Source organism: Cryptomeria japonica, chromosome 10 (assembly GCF_030272615.1).
Source record: "Cryptomeria japonica chromosome 10, Sugi_1.0, whole genome shotgun sequence".
In the NCBI taxonomy this organism is placed as follows: domain Eukaryota; kingdom Viridiplantae; phylum Streptophyta; class Pinopsida; order Cupressales; family Cupressaceae; genus Cryptomeria; species Cryptomeria japonica.
In genome coordinates this window covers 91,677,157-91,697,447 of record NC_081414.1, presented here as the reverse complement: position 1 = coordinate 91,697,447, position 20,291 = coordinate 91,677,157, and the positions used below count along the sequence as shown (strand labels likewise).

The 20,291-nt window shown below is 37.0% G+C and overlaps 1 protein-coding gene across 1 annotated transcript; it reads right to left on the bottom strand.

Moving 5' to 3' along the window:
• Nucleotides 1-11,573: 11,573 nt before the first annotated feature.
• Nucleotides 11,574-12,485, bottom strand: LOC131858784 (uncharacterized). Its single transcript, XM_059212234.1, has one exon. The coding sequence runs from the start codon at nt 12,483-12,485 to the stop codon at nt 11,574-11,576; it is 912 nt and encodes a 303-aa protein (XP_059068217.1).
• Between the last annotated feature and the right edge of the window lie 7,806 nt (nt 12,486-20,291).

Here is a 20,291-nt window from a genome sequence, read left to right as displayed (position 1 = left end):
CTTGATAAAATATAGTGAGTCCTTTGGCAACTTGTGTAGTCTCTATATCTTGCCTTGATATTGTGTGTCTCAGTAATGCAAGTTCTTTGTATTTTTCCCTATGGTTGTGTGCGTTAGTTTTGAAAGTCCAATCAAGTGCAGTGAGATACTTTGCCTTAATCCTAAAACATTGCAATCAATTATTCATATTGTGAGTATGATTCTCACCGTAGTTTCTCCCTTATTGGGTTTTCCATGTAAATCAGATGTTCTTGTATATGTGATTCTTTGTAGTTTCATAACTGTAAAGACTAGTTAATTGTGGTGTAAAGTTCAAAGGACTATAAATATGGTGATTTAAGGTCCGAATTGGTTTTCCCCCTCTCTTAGTCCTATGGTGTGTTCAACAAGTTGGAGGATTCTACAAAGACAAATTTTATTGATGGGTAAGGTTTAAACACAACTATATTGGAGGTTGGAGAGAATGCAGGAAGAAGGTATTTTAATAACCCAATCTAGCTTCTTACTTAGGGATGATTCATTAGAGAAGCATTTTATTTTTGTCCCTAGAGAAAAGAGGGGTCTTGGAATGATGTTTTCCCTTCAAGGAGTAAGGGGGGCAAGATTTCTTGCAGGTGCAGTTGGTGTATTCAAAATTGGTTGGTGATTTGTACAATACTTGAGGAGGTAATAGACACACTCTAAGGAAATGTGGACTACATTTGGTTGGTGATTTGTATAGTAGAGGAGGGATTGTTTCCACAATATTGTTGGTAGCAACAATGTAGGAAAACTGAAAGGGGGGCAATCAATCTTCAACAAAACTTAACCAAATTAATCTCAACTTTAGATCTGATAAAGAACAACAAAAAAAATATAAACACCACATCAACAACACACATAAAACACACATTTTTAACATGGAAAACCCAGTTAAGGGAAAAACTACAGTGGAAACCTACCCACAATAAGATGACACTCTATAGTAGTATGTGTAAATATTACAATGGGGAATGCACATGCATTTAGGTACACTGCCTAGAGCTCAATGCTCAATAACAACAAAGGGATACAACACTGGGAAGGCTCACTGCCTTACAAAGATCGGACAAAAATCCAGATTACATGAAATGAAAGAATAACATCTTCAAATGCCTGATTATAGTTCCAATTAAGAACACTGTTTGCACAACAACACTTCTTTTCACTTCTCCACTATCGAAAGATAAATTCACTTGTTCATACATGGAATACTCTCATAGATAGTAGAAACAAACATAGTCACTCACATATACTCAACTTACATGATTACAATATTTATTTATACAAATCATCATCCTTAACCATAAGGTCAGCTCAACATATAAGACCTAATTACAAAATTACATCACACGATACATAAATACATAACCATACCAATAAAATGTCGGCAAGGACATAGAATGGACCGAAATCAAATCCCTAAACATGCAACACCACCTAATATCTTGTCAAGATCATCTACAACACACAACAACCATTAGGTTGGCCAAAAGTCATATAACACAAAGAATAACATTGGACCAATAAAATCTGGAATAATGCACACCACGATCAATGTGGAACACCAAGATGCATAGAACATGGTAAGAGAACATCAACAAGAAACATGAAACTTCTACAATCACCACAACAACTTAGATAACAAGAATCATCATTTTTTCATCACTAGAACTTAAGAACAACAACTGTCAAAATGAAAGATAGACTTGTGAAGTTCCAAATCATGAATCATTCACATTAAGGACACACATGAATGTAAAAAAAACTCTCCAAAATACACACAACATAAGGAATCAATTTTAGAGCAATCCAATCCATAAATCATAACTTTGGAATATTGAACCAACAGAAAAATCAACTATCACACCCGATCACACAAATTGACCAAATCACCTTCTGTAAAACTAAAACTCATACTAAGTCAACTAGAGATAAGTATCTAAAAACCCATTAATCCGCATCAGCACATCTGCAACCAAACCAACTCAATTCTCTACAACACAGGAATATGTTGACATCAATGACAATAGCACATTCCAAAAACTCTAATATCCAACAATCCCTCCCTTTGGAATTGATAGAAATATATGAATGTGAATTTAATAATCAATGCAAAGATAGAAAACAACTCCAACAATCTCCCCCTGAGATCATACACACATAGCTCATCTGCAATAGCTAGATAAGATAAGTTTTCGCATGCATCTCTCCCCCTTTGACAATAATTATAAAGATAAATACAAATCATTATTCTCTCAATCTCAGATAATCTCTGCCCCTTAGAACAAGCTCACAAGAAATTATGAACAACTGAATCACACACTAACTACTACCCTAGAGCGACAACACCCACTTATCAATCCGGATATCAAGATAAGACTATGAAATCCACCAGATCAATGCAACTCAATGCATCTAGTTCATAATAGGAGGGTTAGTCACCCCTAACTTCTCTCTTAGTTATACAAATGTATCTATAGGAAAAGGCTTCATAAATATATCTACGATCTGTTCCTTTGTAGATACATACTATAATCTGACTTCCTTCTCATTTGCCTTCTCTCTCAAGAAATGAAACTTGATTGATATATGTTTTGTCTTAGAATGCAACACTGGACTCTTAGAGATATTTATATCACTAGAATTGTCACAATACATAATAGTAGGCTCATTATAAAAAACTATACAAAAACCAAACCCAACTTCATCGAACCCAACTTAATCAAATACTTGTCCAATTTATCATACCGAGATCTATGGGCTTGTTTAAGTCCAGACAATGCTTTCTTCAATAATCATACCATGTCTTCTTCATCTGTCAATGAAAATCCACCTGGTTGCTCAATTTAGACTTCCTCTTCCAATTCACCATCAAAAAGGCCAACTTCACATCTATTTGATATACATTGAATTTATTAGGAGCAACATATTCAAGAAATAGTCTAACAACTTCAATTTTAGCTACCCAAGCAAAAGTCTCTTGAAAATCAATACCTTCCATTTGTGAATATCCCTTACATACCAGTCTTGCTTTGTTTCTAATAACTTCTCCATCTTCATTCAGCTTATTCCGAAACACCCATTTAATACAAATTACATTGTTGTCCTTAGGTCTTGAAACAAGTTCCCATGTATTGTTCTTCTCAACTTGATCTAACTCTTCTTCCATATTTTTTACCCACTTCACATCTTTACAAGCTTCAACAACATCTTTAGGCTCAATCTTAGAAATAGAAATTGTTTCTTTATCAACAATTCTTCTCCTAGTAATCACACCATTATTTTTATCACCAATAATCTAATTCTCTGAATGATTTAATCTTACATACCTAGGGGTCTTCTGATTGTTATGATTTTCAGCCTCTTGAACTTTTTCACCACCAGCAACATCTTGATTTATTGTCAGATCACTTAGATTCATGCTTGAAGCATACACTTTCGTTGAAGTAACATCCTAATTATTTCTCATATTTGCATGCTCTATTTTTCTTCTCATGATTCTCATCAACCTTCACATTCGCACTTTCCACTATCTTTCTCAGTCTCTTGTTGTAACACTGGTAGGCTTTACTCTTAATAGAATGTCCCAAAAAGATTCTTTCATCACATCTTGTTTCAAATTTTCCTATATCCTCATCTCTTTTGATATAACATTTTCTTCTAAAGATTCTAAAAAATCTAACTGTAGGAATATGACCAAACCATAACTCATAAGGAGTCTTACTGGGATCACCTTTTACATGTACCCGGTTTCAGAATGTGTATATAGCAGTGCTAACAACTTCTCTCCAATAGATATGCAGAACATTTCCTTCGATCATCATAGTTCTAGTAGTATCCAAATCAGTTATGTTCCTCCTTTCAACAACTCTTTTCTACTGAGGGGTTTGCAGAGTTGATAACTGTCTTCAAATTCCATGTTGTTCACAAAAGGAATTAAACTCACCGAAAGTGAATTATCCTCATCTGTCAAATCTTAAACACTTAAGCTTCAATCCTGTCTCTGTCTCCACTCTGGCTTTGAATATTTTTAATTTCTCCAGTGCTTCATATTTCTCCCTTAGAAAAGTGACCCACATCATTCTGAAATAGTCATCAATCAACAACATAAAGTATCTATCACCCTGCAAGATTCTCACCCTAGATGGTCCACATAAATCAGTATGTTCAAGATCTAATAATCCATTAGATGAATAAAATTTGTTCTTGAATAAAATTCTTGCTTACTTTTTCAATTGACATTCCTTACACACTGGATTAGTAGGCTGCACTATCTTAGGAAAATCTCTAACAACTTGAGTAGAACTTATCTTAATCATGCAGTGAAAGTCAACATGACACATTCTCCTATGTCACAACCAACTTTCATCTATCTGAGCAGTCAAAAAACTTTTCTCACCAGCATTTAGATGAAAGATATTACCTTTAGTTTTAGTTCTTGATGCAATTTCTATATCAAAGCTGTTCAAGATCTTACACTTCCCATCCTTGAATTGTAAATCATATCCCTTATCAACCATCTATCCAACACTCAAAAGATTATGCTTCAAACCTTCAACATATAAAACATCATCAATATTGTGCTTACCATCAAGAGAAATAGAACCTCTACCAAGGAATATACAAGCTTTGTTGTCTCCAAATATCACTACATCGCCATCATACTTCTCCATATTCACAAATTTACCTTCATCACCTATCATATGATGTGAACAACGACTATAAATCACCCATTCATCTTTCTCTTCAATCTTAGTAGCCAAGGTTTTCTCCTCAACAATACAACTTGTAGAATCAGTAGGTACCAGATCATCTTCCTTGATAGAAATGAACACAAATTCATATTTAAAATTTCCTTTCTCAAACTCATCATCTGTCACACCTTCATCAACAACACAATAACACTTCTTTTGATATCTATATTTGTGGTTAGGCTTGTAAGGCTTATCATACTTTGGCACTTTTTTTTTCTCTTTCAAGACACCTAGAAGAAAAATGACCAATCTTATTGCATGAATTTTTTTTTAAAGGTAACTTCCCTTCATACTTACCATCTCCCTTAGGCAATCTTCTAGCAATAAGTGCTTCAAGATCTTCCAAGTCTCTTTCCTGTTCTTCCATCTCTCTCATTTCCCTTTCATATCTGGAAACCCTAGTTGAACTCTCTCCTAGATCATACTTCTCCTTCCCAGATACAGTAGATTTAAATGTAGTCTCATCTTTTCCATGTGATTCACCAAGTTTTCTTAGCTCAAAAGCAGCAAGCTTACCAACCAACATATCTCTTGTCATAGTTTTCATAGTTTGGATCTCATTAATAGTAGCAATTTTATGTTTATAAACAAAAGGAAAAGTTCTCAGCAATTTAACCATAATCTCATCTTCTTCAAGGACTCCATAGACACATCTGATGTTCAACACAAGATCATTCACTTTAGCCATGATGGATGAAATATTCTCATCTTCTCCGATTCTCAGCATCTCCTACTCTCCTTCAAGACTCTACAATTTGGCAACTTTTACATGTTTATCTCCTTCATACAGGGTTTCTAGCTTCTCCCAAATCTCCTGAGAAGTCTACAATCCCATCACATTAGTAATATCTACATCAATCAGGGCACTCAATAATGCTTCTTTAGTTCTTATATTATGTTCAACATCCTTGATCTTAGTTGCAGTAACAAGACCATTCTGAGGAACAGTGTAGGTATTTTTTCGTGATCTTCTAATAATCTTCTCTAATATAGTTTAAGTGAACTTCCATTTGGTTCTTCCATATAGAGTAATTATTTTCATCAAATATTAGACTCTCCTTCTTGAAAACAACTACTGCCATCCTGTATCTCCTCAAGTGGCCAAGCTCCTCCTAGAGGATCTAGCTTTGATACCAACAACAATGTAGGAAAACTGAGAGGGGAGGAATCAGTTTTCACCAAAATCTACCAAATTAATCTCAACTTTATATCTGATCAAGAATAAAAATAACAAAGATAAACACCACATCAACAACACATAACACACAAATGTTTGACATGGAAAACTCGGTTAAGGAAAAAACCATGATGAGAACTTACCCACAATAAGATGATACTCTGTAGTAGTATGTGTACATATTATAATGGGGAATGCACATGCATTCAGACACACTTCCTGGAGCTCACTACTTAAAAACAACAAAGGGCTACAATCTTGGGAAGGCTTATCGCCTTACAAAGATTGGACAACAATTCAAATTACATGAATTGAAAGAATAACATCTCCAAATGCTTGATTATAGTTCCTATTAAGCACACTGTCTGCACAACAACACTTCTCTACACTTTTCCACTACTGAAAGATAAATTCGCTTGTTCTCACATGCAATACACTTACATATTGTAGACACAACCACAGTCACTCATAGACACTCAACTTACATGATTACAACACTTATTTATACAAATCATTAGCCTTAACCATAAGGTCGGCTCAACACATAAGACCTAATTACAAAATTACATCACACGATATATAAATCCATTATAAGACCAATACAATATCGGCAAGGACATAACATGGACCCAAATCAAATCCTCAAAGATGCAACACCACCAAATATCTCACCAAGATCATCTGCAACACGCAACATTGGGTGGACCAAAAGTCATATAGCATGAAGAATAACACCAGACCAATAAAATCTTCAACAAAGCGCACCACGATCAACACAAAAAACCAAGATGCATAGAGAATGATCAGAGAATAGCAACAAACAATGTGATTTTTTTTACAATCACTGCAACAACTCAGATAACAAGAATTATCATTATTTCATCATCAAAGCTCTGGAACACCAACTGTCAAACTAAAAGATATGCTTGTGAAGTTCTAAATTATGAACAACCTGCACTGAGGACACAACTAAATTACCCAAACACTCCAAAATCTGCACAACATAAGGAATCAATTTTGAAGAAATCCAATCTAGAAATCACAACTCTGCAATATCTAACCAACAGAAAAATCAACATCACACCGGATCACACAACTCGAGAAAATTAACTTTTGGAATACTAAAACTCATACTAAATCAACTAGAGATAAGTATCTCAAAACACATTAATTTGCATCAACACATCTGCAACCAAACAAACTCAACTCTCGGTAGAAAACCAATTCTCTACAATATAGGAATATGTTGACATCAATGACAACAACACATTCCAACAACTCTAATATCCAACAAATACTTGAAGAGGCTTTCTAAGACATAATTGATGGAGATGTGGACTTTCAAAGGAAAATTTTCTCATGTGCAACACTAAAGGAGGCATTAGGTACACTCAAAAGAGATGTGGAACTTTAGAGGAAAGGTGTCTCATAGTGCATGGAGGTTGGGAACACTTTTATGTTTTCTCAAGTTGTGTAAATAGTTGTAGGTTCTACAATTAGGAAATCTATTGATGTAGTCTTTTTGGTGTTTCTTGGGTGAATGAGGAGGATTGGTGAAGGTTCTTGATTAAAGTATCTAGAAGGGTTGTGCTCAACCCATGCAATGTTCTACTCTTCTTTGAATTAATGTAATAAGGGTGGGGAAATGTCCAAGTTTTATATTTATTAGTATGGTTTTATGTTTATGGTTAAATAAAATAAATTATTTAGTAGGTTAGTTTGTGGGAAGTTATTCCCTTAGGTAGTTTTAATAAGAAAAAATAACACTTTAAAAATATAGACATTACATTGTAATGTAAGATCATCTAGTTGAATCCTAATCAATTTTTGTTTTCCCATTTATATTCATAATATGTAGTCTCATATTATAAGCACAATAATTGGACCTTTTATAACTACCCAACCCTCTCTCCTAGTGTTCTCCCAAATTAGACAAGAAACTCCTGCAAACTCCAAAAACCCATGAAAAATAATTGACCTTTAAAGAAAATTCCAAATCCTTGACATACAAATGAACAATAGTAAGAAGTGGGATGGTGCACCAACATGCTAAGATTAATCTACCTAGAGCAATAGATGAAAAAAAATCCTCACAAACAAACAAATTATTGATGGCATGAAAGTAGGAACCATCTTAGAAAGTAAAATCTAAATCACATGTACAAAATATATAGTATCCTAATAATTGAAAATAGCTCTATATAAATCTAAGTCAACTACTCAACATAAAATCCTAAACTAGAAACTTTTCCACCATCAATTTCCTATGGGTGATCATTTTAATTTCCTTAAAATGGTCCTCTTATTTTTCTATTCTACAAAAAGAAAGAATTTGCCAAGTAATTTTTGGTATCAACAAAACATTATAGCTATGATAGATGAAAAGTTAAGTCTAAAAAATGACTCTAAGTTTTAAATGCGAGAAAGAGTAAGATATCATGTCTAATAAAAAAAATCTGAAAATATTTGAAGGAATATAATATCTAATAAGATTTAAAAGTAATGTTTAGCAATTAGAAAACACAAGTTTTAAAAAAAACAATTTCACCAAAAAAAAATCTAAAGAAAACAAAAAAAAATTAAATAAATAATCTAGTCTAATTAAATTTATGCAAATAATTATGCACAATTAACCTAAATGAATTCAAGGGTAGATATAAATTAAATGTGATGCACATCCATTTGGGAACAACATAACAACATTGAAGAAACATTATTGATTTCATTTTACAATCATTGGCAATTCGCCCTATATAGAAGATGCCTCAATGTAAATAGTCTCATCATTTTGTGTAATTTTTATTTGAGTCACCTGGGGTTGAACATTTGTGGACCTTAGTGAGTAAGAAAGAATCGGCAAGTGTATGTGCATAGATTTGTTTGATTTCACCTTCTCCGTGTATAAATTCATCAAAGAAAATGCTTGCAAATACCTTTGGGGAAATTATCATACTTCTTAAATAAATCAAAAGTTTGAGCAAATGATTGTGGACAATAAGCATGGATGTGTAGATGATCCATATGACTCTAATACATATTATAAGTCCTTACACAATACAAAAGACAACGTTATTGTGATTTCTTATTATTTTTTTTATATACTAGTAAAAAGAGATAAGATTTTTTAAATTTTAATTTGAACTTCAGAATAATAGATTAATTTTGTTGACCTCCAAGTTGAATCAAGTACAATTCTAAATAACATGATTTCAAATAAATAGGACAATTAATCAAATTGAAATAAAAACTAAATATATCAAAATAAATGTGAATATCATACTATATATATATATATATATAAACCAAAATAAAAAATTAACATATAAATAAAAACCTGATTGACATAGATATGCACATTTCACTCATACTATATATATATATATGATTTTATGTAAATAAAAACCCAATTGACAAGGCTATGCAAATTTCACTCATACGGATATTCACCATAAAGAATTAGGTAACAACACTATAATTGTATTGGATTCATTTGAATGTCTAGAAGTTTATCACCCTTCTATAAATTATTCAAATTAGTTTTTGTAATCATTAATCCATATTTGGATGATCATGATCTCTTTTAGTTTTCGTTCTTTCAGTCAGACAGGAACGTCAGCGCCTGAATATGCAATGTCCTCACAATGTGTTCCTGCGTAACATTCATTTCTTGTAAGAAAAACTGTACTTCGCGTACTTTGCTGTAGCAGCTATTCTGCTAACAGTGTCTCCCGGTAGGTTATTCATGGCGTTGGATATCTGCACCAGGCCCAATTTCCATAATACAACCGAGTTAATAAAACAATAAAATTAGTTTGGCGTGGAGAAGGTTTCGGTAGCGTATTTACTCTTTCGACTTGTGCGAAATCGAACTGTGCTGCAACCTCGTACATTAATTCAAGCACATCGTAGAGGGCGCCCTTATCCGTAATATTTCTACGGAAGTAATAACCCATCAAAATATTTTGATTATAAGTAATGCTTGGGTGACATAAGGTATGAAGATATATTTTTTTTGGTCGGTAAAGGCAAAGCCAAATTTTGTATTAATTTTGAGTAAATACATATGATTACCACTGCATTTCAAAATATTCAAAAACCTCTGCTCTTAAGAGCACAGAGGTCCCTTAAAAAACAGAGCCTTTTAGCTTAGGGTTTAGCCATTTTCTTGAACCATTTTAGGTTTAAGTCTAGAAACCAAAACATAAGCATAAGTACTAATTATATCCGAGTTCATCAACCTTAATTCAGATTTTTTTAATTGAAATTAAAGACTAATAAAAATTTACAAGGATGACTATATATTCGATAAGCAAAAGGGGTATCCATAGAGAGCCTAGCTTGTGGAAGGAATGTCCAGTTAAGGATGTTAGTTTCTTGGGCGGCCTCGACCTCTGCTTGTTGGAGAGCCCCGACCACGACCCCTGCCCTTGCAACCACTGCTGGAGCTTCCTCTGCACCTCTGTTCAGGCTTAGGTTCTCCTTCTTCTGCAAGCATAGGCAGGAAGCCATTCATTCTTGCAAAAAGGAATAGAATTTCCTCTTGCCCTTCAGCCTTCGGATTTTCCCCTAAAAAATGCCATTTGAGGTAGCTCAGCCCTGCACTAGCAAACTTTATGTGCCTATTCATTTCTTTATCCTTCAGGTCCAGAAGGAATGGGTAATATTTGATAAGAGCACCATGAGCATTAAAAAGGATTCTGTTGCTAGGTCTAGGCGCACCAGAGTCGTGATTGGCCTTATTTAGAACTTCTTGGAGCTCTAGAAGGGTTTCAGCTAGGAAGAGTTCCCTAGTAAGATTCCAGATTAGTTGCTTAGAAATCTTTTGATCCAGCAGTGACGCCACAAATCTCGATGAACTGGAGGTGTTGTCTCTTGGGTATTCGTCTCTACTCAGATGAGCCCTCCCCAGAATCAATTTGACTACTAAAAGAGCCGGAGGGTCCGAGTGAATAAGGAGACGCTTGAGTCTCAGGTCCGTTATCTTTCTGAAGGAAACTTGATGGGTCGAAGCACCAAGAGAGATGGGGGTATCTGCACCAAAACAAGACACGGGTCTGAGATAAACACTCATGATAAAGCCGAAAGGGGGTTCAGAAGACATGGCGACCGAAGGCAAGGACTAGCAAGAGGAGAGCCAAATAGCAACCAGCTGAGCCAAGGAAAATGGGAAGCGATAAATGGTCTTCTATAGGAAGGCAGGCGCACAACTCAATGAGCAACGATGGGAAAACGAGAGCAATTAAAACTCACGCGAAGGTGGTAGAGAATAAATTCTCATATCAAACCAAATCCATTGAAAAGCGGAGGGAAAGATTAGCCCGCGAACAGCTCATGCAAGGACAAAGAGGCGGCGCTCACCAGCTGGACTTTAGTTGGTCCCGTATTAATGTTGCTGGTTAGTCTAGTCGGCTTTACTGGACCCACCATGCATCCCAAAATTAGATGAGTGGTTAGTTTGAAAAGAGAAAGTGACCATTGGTGTTAACCGCCAAAAGGAGGGTAAGAAAGGGATTTTGGATTTTTGAATTTGATTTATGCATTCCTCCATTCTACTGGCACGCGGAAACTCAAACCTGGTCTGATCAGTCATATTAGCCAGGGTGATCTAAAATAGCAAAAGTCTAAGATCCTTGTGACCACCAGTGAATAGAGGCTCCTAGAGCTGCAACTTTTGATAGAGCGTCCGCCTCTGTGTTTGCTTCTCTATATATATGTTTTGCCTCAAAGAGGTCCAGGCTGTTTAAAATTTCTAGAATACCCTCCAAAAGAGCTTGAAGCCTCCAATTGGGGGTTGCCTTCTTCCTGATAGCATTAATTGCTATCTCCGAGTCTCCTTCCACTATAATATTTTTGATTCCATGGTTGATGTAGTCTTTCAGGCCTAATAGTAGAGCGGTGAACTCTGCTATGTTATTAGTGTCCGGAGGGATTGGTTTTGCCATTTTCCCGATGATTGCTCCTAACTGGTCTTTGATGACATAGCCTATTCCGGAGGGGCCTGGGTTGCCTTTGGAGGCCCCATCAAAATTCAGTTTCACCCAGTCTGGCTTCGGGGGAGACCAGATTGCTCCTTTCCTTGAAATTGTGTTATGGCGAGAGAGTGAGGGAATAATGATTCCTTGCCAGTTTTGACTAATTTTCCTATCCCATGAGGTGAAAACTTTGGACTGATTCAGTGCAAAGGATGATATGCTATTGATTGAATCCACTGTTGCCGATTCTATTGAATTTAGAATTGATTTCTGATTTCTAGCTTTACTTTCAAATAGCCTGCGGTTCCTTTCTTTCCAAATTTCCCAAATTAAGCATGAAGGAGCAATTTCCATAATTTGGCTCAGCAAGCTCTCCTTTGTATGTAGAGGCCAGCTCTGGAATAGAAGCTTAATATCATTTGGCAAGACTAAGATCAGTTCCAATTTTGCACAGAAGCATCTCCAACATTTAGAGGCAAAGGGACAGGTCAAGAGGAGGTGGTCCACTGTCTTCGATTGGGCTTTGCAAAGTATACACCTTGAAGGTCCTTCATATCCCATTCTAGTGAACCTATCTGCCATTAGAATTTTCTTTTGAATTGCCAGCCATGCGAAGATGCCCGCTTTCGGGATGACATTGGAGCTCCAGAACATCTTGAGGGGGATGTTGTGGTTGTTGAGCTCTATTGGGCTAACCAGAATTTTGTAGCCATCCTTTGAGTTATATTGTCCTATTTTGGAAGGCTCCCAGATAAGTGAATCTTCCCCTCTTCTAGGGGTAAATTTTCTCGCCTATAGGTGTCCTAAAAGCTCTTCCATGTCCTCCCTTGGAATTGGTAGGCCGTCCATTGATTTCCACTTCCAGCTAAGTGTGTTTGGTGTTTCTTCTATTTCCATATAGTCTTTGACTCTGACTCCCCAGTTGTGTTTGAACCAATTTTCTGTTGTAGGAATATGAATTATATTTGCCAGGGGAGGGTAACCACCCCAAGAGTCTTCCCAGAATAGGCTTGCTGAACCATCATGGATATCCCAAGAGACTGAATTTGAAATCAGGTTTCTGCAAGAGATGATGAAGTTCCATATTCTTGATCCTTTCGAAAATGCCCCTGATCTAAGGATGTTTAAATTATTCTGATTTAAGAGATACTTTGTTGCTAGCATTCTGACCCAGGATGCATTTGGGTTTTTAATAAATTTTCATACTAGTTTGGCCCCCAAAGCTATATTTTGAAGTCTAAAATCCTTGATGCCTAAGCCTCCCATTGGTTTAGGCTTCATAATTTTGTCCCAAGCTATTAGTGCAATCTTATGCTTCTCTTCAGTGTTTTGCCAAAAGAAATCCCTCATCTTCTTAATAATGTAGGTGTTGGCACTAGATGTTAGGGATAAAATGGATAAAAGATAAGTTGGTAGAGCCGAGATCACTGCTTGAATAATGACTAATCTGCCCGCCCAAGACAACCATTTACCCTTCCAGGCATTTGCACTACTTTCAACTTTAATTTTTAAGGGATCCCAGAGTTTGGAGTTCCTCAAACCTCTGTCTATTGGGATGCCCAAATAGGTACATGGAAGGCTTCCTGCATTGCAATTCAAGATTCTGAGAAATCTGGTTTGAAGTGGAATTGCTGTTGAGAAGAAGAAGACTTTAGTTTTGTCCTTATTTCTTAGTTGGCCTGATGCCCTTCCATACATCTCTAAGATCTGATTTAGGAGTTTGGCTTCCTTTATTTTTCCTGATCCCAATAAGAGATTATCATCTGCAAACTGCTGATGGGTTGCTACAAGTCTTTAGTTATTTTGACTCCTTCTAGTTGTTGGTTGGCATAACTAGCTTTTATGGCTCTTCCTAGAGCCTCCCCCATTATTATGTACAAGAAGAGGAAAGGGGGTCCCCTTGCCTAATGCCCCTTGAGGAAGAGAAGAAACCAGCTAGCTTTCCATTGACTAATATTGAAAATTTGGGCATAGATATGCACTCAAACACCCAGTTTATCCAATGCTTATCAAAGCCAAAGGCTTGCAAAGTTTTACAAAAGAAACGCCAATCTACACTATCATAAGCTTTTGTGATATCTAACTTTATTAACATACCTGGCCTATTTGTGCTTTGAAGGGTGTGGATTGCTTCTTGTGTTATGATCACTCCATCGAGAATTGATCGGCCCGGAACAAACCCTGTCTATTCTTCTGAGATGATGCTGTTCATGAGAGGTTTCAATCTATTGGTCATGATTTTTGAGAGGATTTTATAGACTGTATTGCATAGTGAAATAGGCCTATAGTCTCCCAGATTTTCCGCCTTCTCCTTCTTTGGGACAAGTGCTATAAAAGTATTGTTAATCTCTTTGAGGATTTTCCCTGACCTTCTTGAACACTCTAAGGCATCTGAGAGTTCCTGCCCTAGGATGTGCCAACATTTCTTAAAGAAATCTGAAGGGAAACCATCTGGCCCTAGTGCCTTTCCTGAAGGGAGTTGGTTCAGTGCTTGAAGAACTTCTTCCATTTTAATTTTCCCATTTAAACTCTGGTTCTGCTCCTCAGATATGATCTTGGGGATCACAGACAGTAGCTTCTTTTGGTCCTGAAGATGATATCCTTCACTGCTATTTAGAAGATTGGAATAGTAGGAGATAATCTCCTCTTTTATGATCTCTCGGTCCTCAGTAAATTGGTTATCTCTGATTTGTAGTTTAGATATCCAATTCTTGTTTCTTCTGATTTTCATAACATTGTGAAAAAACTTAGTGTTTTTATCCCCCATCATGAGCCAATTCTCCCTTGATTTTTGTTTCCAAAAGATTTCATCCTTGGAGAGGATATCCTCGTAATCTAGTAGGAGGAATCTTTCCTTCTGAAAAAATTCTTGGTCCATGCCCACTTTGATAATCCTATCGTTTAGGGCTTCTAATTGCTCTTCTATGTGCCTTTTTGTCGAGAAGATGTTTTTGAAGTGCTTGGAGTTCCATTGAAGCAGTTTCTGTTTAATTAATTTTAGTTTTGCTATGAAACAGAAGAGTTTTGAGCCCTCAAAGGACTCTTCCTTCCACCATTTTTCAATCAATATCAGAAAGTTTGGCTCTTTCATCCACATATTTTCGAATCTAAAGGGGGTCCTGGTTGATCCTTGGGTGCCTTTTAAAGTGAGCAGAATGGGATAGTGGTCAGAGCCTGAACATGAGAGAACATTGCAAAGAGGGGTGAAGGTAAAGATAGAAAAATCCCCTTGCCAGAAGAATCTGTCTATTTTCTCTGCTATATTACTAAAGCCTTTCCTCCTATTGGTCCAAGTATAAGAATCTCCTGAGTCTATTTCCAAGAGGCCATTCCTCTCAATCCAACTATTAAAATCCTGCTGAGCACTCCCTAGGCGAGTGATGCCCCCCCTCTTTTTTGAAGCATTCTTGATAGCATTAAAATCACCCCCAATGACAACTTGTTCCTCAGATAAGGTGGCCAATACTCCATCCAAAGAAGACCATGTCTGTCTCTTTTTGGAGGGAGCCACTGGGTCGTATACATTAATTATGAAGAAAGAAGTGCTCGATTGCAGGTGAGTAATTTTAACTAGCATCCAGTCCTTATTAGATGCTATTCCTTCTGCTTTAATTTGAGAGGGCTTCCAAATTATCATTAGTCCTCCTGAGGAACCCTTTGAAGCTACTGTTGTCTCCAAAGAAGATTGGAATGATGAGCTTATCCCATTCCCAAAGGTAACTGCAAGCCTCTCCTCCAATTTAGTTTCTTGTAGTAGGATTATATCTACACTAACCAAAAGAATCTGTCTTATGATCACCCTCTGCTTGTTAGGGCCGGTGAGTCCCCTAACATTCCAAGATAAGATTTTCATTGTTGTTCAGGAAGGGGATTTCCCTTCCCTACTTTCCAAAGATCCAATAGTTTGGATTGATTCTCCACCATTCCTTCCAAGGATTTGACCTCTATGAAAGATTTTCTCCCCTTCTTGGTAGGGGAAGAGCCAAAATCCGGCTTTCCCAAGCCCTCTTGATTCTGATGAATCCCTAGCTTCCTTTTCTCCTTAATCTGGGAGTAGAGCACTGCCAAGGGTGTGTCTAAAATTGCCTCCTGGTCCTCCTCTTCTAGCATGGCATTCTGCAAAAGATTATGAGCATCCTGGTCCAAAGGCAAATCCAGGTCGGTTGGTTCGAATGGCAGAGATGCAAGGGAGGGGAAGGGGATTTCCGAAGATAGGTTGAGAAGGGGCTTGTGGTGGAGACAATCTGTTAGAGGGGAAAGGGAAAAGTCTGTAATGGCCTCAAAGTCTGCTTTGAGATCCTTTTCAATAATCTCTTCTTCAAGCAATGCTTTCACCGGGTGAATATTTTTGGATTTTGCAAATTTGGCTGTGCGAGAAGATCCCTTTATCTTATTGGGCCTAGAGCCTCTTTTCCTTCTTGTGGCTTTAGGTGGAGGATGGGAAAGGATTTTGAAAGCCCCTCTACTCAAAGCTGGTGTTTTTTTTTGCCCAAAAAGACTCCTGACTGCCTTTTGGGAATGAGGTTTGGCAATCGGGGATAAGATGAGATGAGGCCCAGAGCTCATGGCTAGGGGGGAATCCAAAGGAACAGGGCTTCAGAGCGGGAGAACTTGACCAGCATTATTGGTTCCTAGACTCGCAACAACAGAGGGGTAGAGGAGGACAAGGGGATCCAGAGCCACTAAAGAAACCAAGGGAGGAGAAGAGGCCATACCTGAGGACTAGCGCAAGCACTTTAAAGGGGCTTGGACTGGTATCTCGACTTCTGTTTCCAGCTTCGAGTATCTCTTTTGAGGAATTGGGCTTGCAAATTGGTCTGATTGCTGAAGGGGGAGATTGATGAATCCAATAGACGCTGCCAAGGAGCTATTGTTGACTATTTGATTTCTCAGAATGCATTTGCCAGGAGCTCCTTTTCCCAATCTAGTCACTTTTTGTTTCCATCTGCCTAACTCTGAGATGATTTCGAGCTCACTATAAAAACCTTTGGACAAGTCAATCTCGACATAAATATTTGCCACATCCCCATTCTGTCCTTCGAAGAAGTTTGCTTCAATCCCTACAAGAAATCCAAGGGCATCCCCTATCTTAAGAAGAGATTCTGGGCACCAGTATTCTGAAGGAAGGCCAACTAGGGATAGCCAGACATGAGTTTTCTCAAATCTGTGCTGGGCTAGGTCAAACCCTGGTTTCCAATCCAGGAAATGGAATGTGGAGCCTTTGCAGAACAAAGGACTACCCTTTGTGATTGTTTGCTTTAATGACGCATCCACACATTCTATAAACAAGAAGTCATTTTGTAATTGTCTCACTGTTATGAGGTCTGGAAAGGATGATACCCACCACTCCACGATTTCTTTGCTTGTCCCACCAGTGGCACACCACTTCGCAAAGAAAGCATTCTCCTTGAAACGGACAAGCGAGGGGTTTAGAGCAATCAAGGGAAGCACAAATAGTTTACTACCCATTGCTTTCCTTGACCATATCTGAGCCTTGTTTCCACTTCCCTGTTGGTTGGTCCCCGAGGAGAAAGGGTTATGAGAGCTCGAGGGGAGTACAAAGAGATTGCTTCCCGCTTTTCTTGGCCACTTTCGATCCCTGCTCTTAAAACCCTGGTGATTGGTCCCTGAGGGGAAAGCATTTCCTAGGTCCTTAGCTCGCAGATCTCTATTCGGCGGGCCAGACTACTCCACACCTTGTTAGGCCATCCTGTTGTTAATGAAGGACGGTCTTGTGGTCTTTGACGCCTAGGCTGCATCTTTGAGTGCAAAGATTGTTTAGGAGTGGTGAAGCTTCTCTTATGATTTGAAATGGGAATGCAGTTTGATCCTGTCGCAACCATTTTTGCCCAGGAGTTCAAGTGTTGATATTCCTCAGAGGCATTTTGCCAAGGATGACTATAAGAACAGTTGTCCTGGCTCTGAGATAGCTTACGATTATGGTACCCCAATCTATGGCGCTGCTGGAGAGGAAAAAAACCATAAGAAGTCCGTCCCTGGTTTCTGGTCCAGCCCTGGTTTTTTTGCCATTCTCCCATTTTGCCGAGGTATACAAGAATGAATCTTAGTTACTTAAATTGATTTGTGCTGTTCTTCTGTGTGGAAAATTGTCCTGAAAACTAATATACAGATTTCCATTTTTTGCTGATTTGTGTTAGGGCTCCATATTTTGGAGAATATCAATGCTGTTTTTTGTTTAGTAGATTTTGCTGTCATTTGATTGAGAAGTGTTCAAATATACAGTAATTTTATTGAGAAGTGTTCAAATATACATAAGGTATGAAGATATTACTTACTCGCAAGTGTTAAATAGTTTGCTTAGGTTTAGCAGGCCTCGAGGGCTAGACGCAATTTTGTCCATCATATCCCACGATTCATTAATTCTTCTGTAGCAAATTTCACTCACATTCTGCGCCATACTCTCAAACGTCAAATTTAATGGTAACAAAGGGAGATGAAGGTGAAGGAGATGAATGAACAAACTCTGAAATCTTTGGTGACAACACTGCCATAACCAAAAGTGGGACTTATGTTGTCGAAGTAAAGGATAGGTGCCGATGATGCGAGGCCCCCAATTGTTAGATGTGGATACTTGAGGCGAAACCATGCAGCTAGCACTGCAACAATATCATTTCAATGATTGAATCCCACTTACTTTCAACAGAGAATATGGGTTCATTTGAAAGAAATTATACTTACTTCCACTGTAGGATGCACCAAACACGACGACTGGACAATTCTCAGCGTTTAATGTTTTCTTCAAATGGATAATGACGGTGGCATAATCGGCCAAGGCTTGCGTGGATGTGAAATAACCCATTGTGCTCGCATTTGCATACGCTTCCTTCTCTCCCCCGAATGGCATTGACGTCCCATAATAACGGTGCTACACACATTATACTACTACATAGAGGGGTGTTTTAAGACAATATTTAAGATATTTTTTGAGTAAATTGTCTCAACGTGAGACAAAACAAAAGTTTAGTATTGTCTTAAAAAATGTCTTTAACCGAGTGTCTTAAATTATCATCTTTAAAATTGTGTCTATAAAGACAATTTAAAATAGAATTTTTTTTTTCGTCTTTGTAGAGACGATTTCACTTTTGTCTCTTTAGAAACAAAAGTTGGGATTTAAAGACATATTGTCTCTCTACAGACAATAGTTGGGATTAAAATCATATTGTTTCTTGAGAGACAATACGTCTTTAGACCTCAACTATTGTCTCTCGAAAGACAATTATAAAAAATGTATTAAAAAAATAAATAATTTATTTTAATTTAAATTGTGTAGTTTTCAATCAAAATGTATTTAAAAAATAATCAATTTTTTTAAAATATTTTTTTTGTAGGTTTCAATCTTCAATGTTTCCAAATAGCAAGAGAAGATTCAACGTAATTATTTTCAATATCTAATTTCTTACAAAACATTGAACAAAATACCATAACAAAATTATTAACAAGAAATACAATAATAATTATATTCATTTTCAATGTTTTGTATATTACATAATGATGTGGTGTTTCTCTAGAGAATATTGGATACAATAAACAGGAAATGGTAGCAGAGTCTTCACAACAGAAGGTTACCACAAGGTTCTTTACAGGAGAAGGTAGCAGTATCTTCACGAGAAGGTAGTAATATCTTCACAGAAACGCATAGTTTCCTTATGGCCACCAGCCAAATCCTTCAGTACTACTAACTCCATGAACAATGGACATGTGCATCCACATTTTTTGACAAGTATAGATAAGCACAATAGAATCGTACTTCACATGACTAGATAGAGTCATTTTTAGCATCTTACAATCCATTTTTAGCAGCTTACAATCCTGGAGGAGGCTTTGGCTCAATATATAGTACATACACCTTACATGGCCCCATTTCACTTGGGAAAGGCAATGATTTTTTTCAACAGATCAATAAGATAGTTAATACAATGCACTCAACAATATAAATCCATCCGATGTCTTTACCATGACTAAAGCCCGTATGGTATGCCTGAGGAAACGTAATTACAAACTCCCCGGGCTCTTGTACAACCTTATAAATAGAAACTCCATGCTCACATAATATTTTTGGTGGAAACATTGTTGTTTTTCCTATCAACAAACTAAAAGTTGCATCCTCTCCTTCAAAATGGACATTTCTGCAGCATACACATTTTCCACAACTACATTATCAAAATCATAAGTTGCATGCCCAGGAACACCATACCATGTCTTGGATGCACCACAATGGTGATAGTTAATGCTGTTGTAGAAAGAGAAGAGTTAGACAATTTGATTTCCAAAAATAGTGTAATTTTAAACTCACAATAGTGTCTGTCATGTCAAATATGATGATCCTCAAAGAATAAAAAATAGTAC

Bases quoted from the DNA above. Each gene is read 5' to 3' on its own strand.
- LOC131858784 (XM_059212234.1), bottom strand. From the start codon at position 12,485: ATGGGATATGAAGGACCTTCAAGGTGTATACTTTGCAAAGCCCAATCG.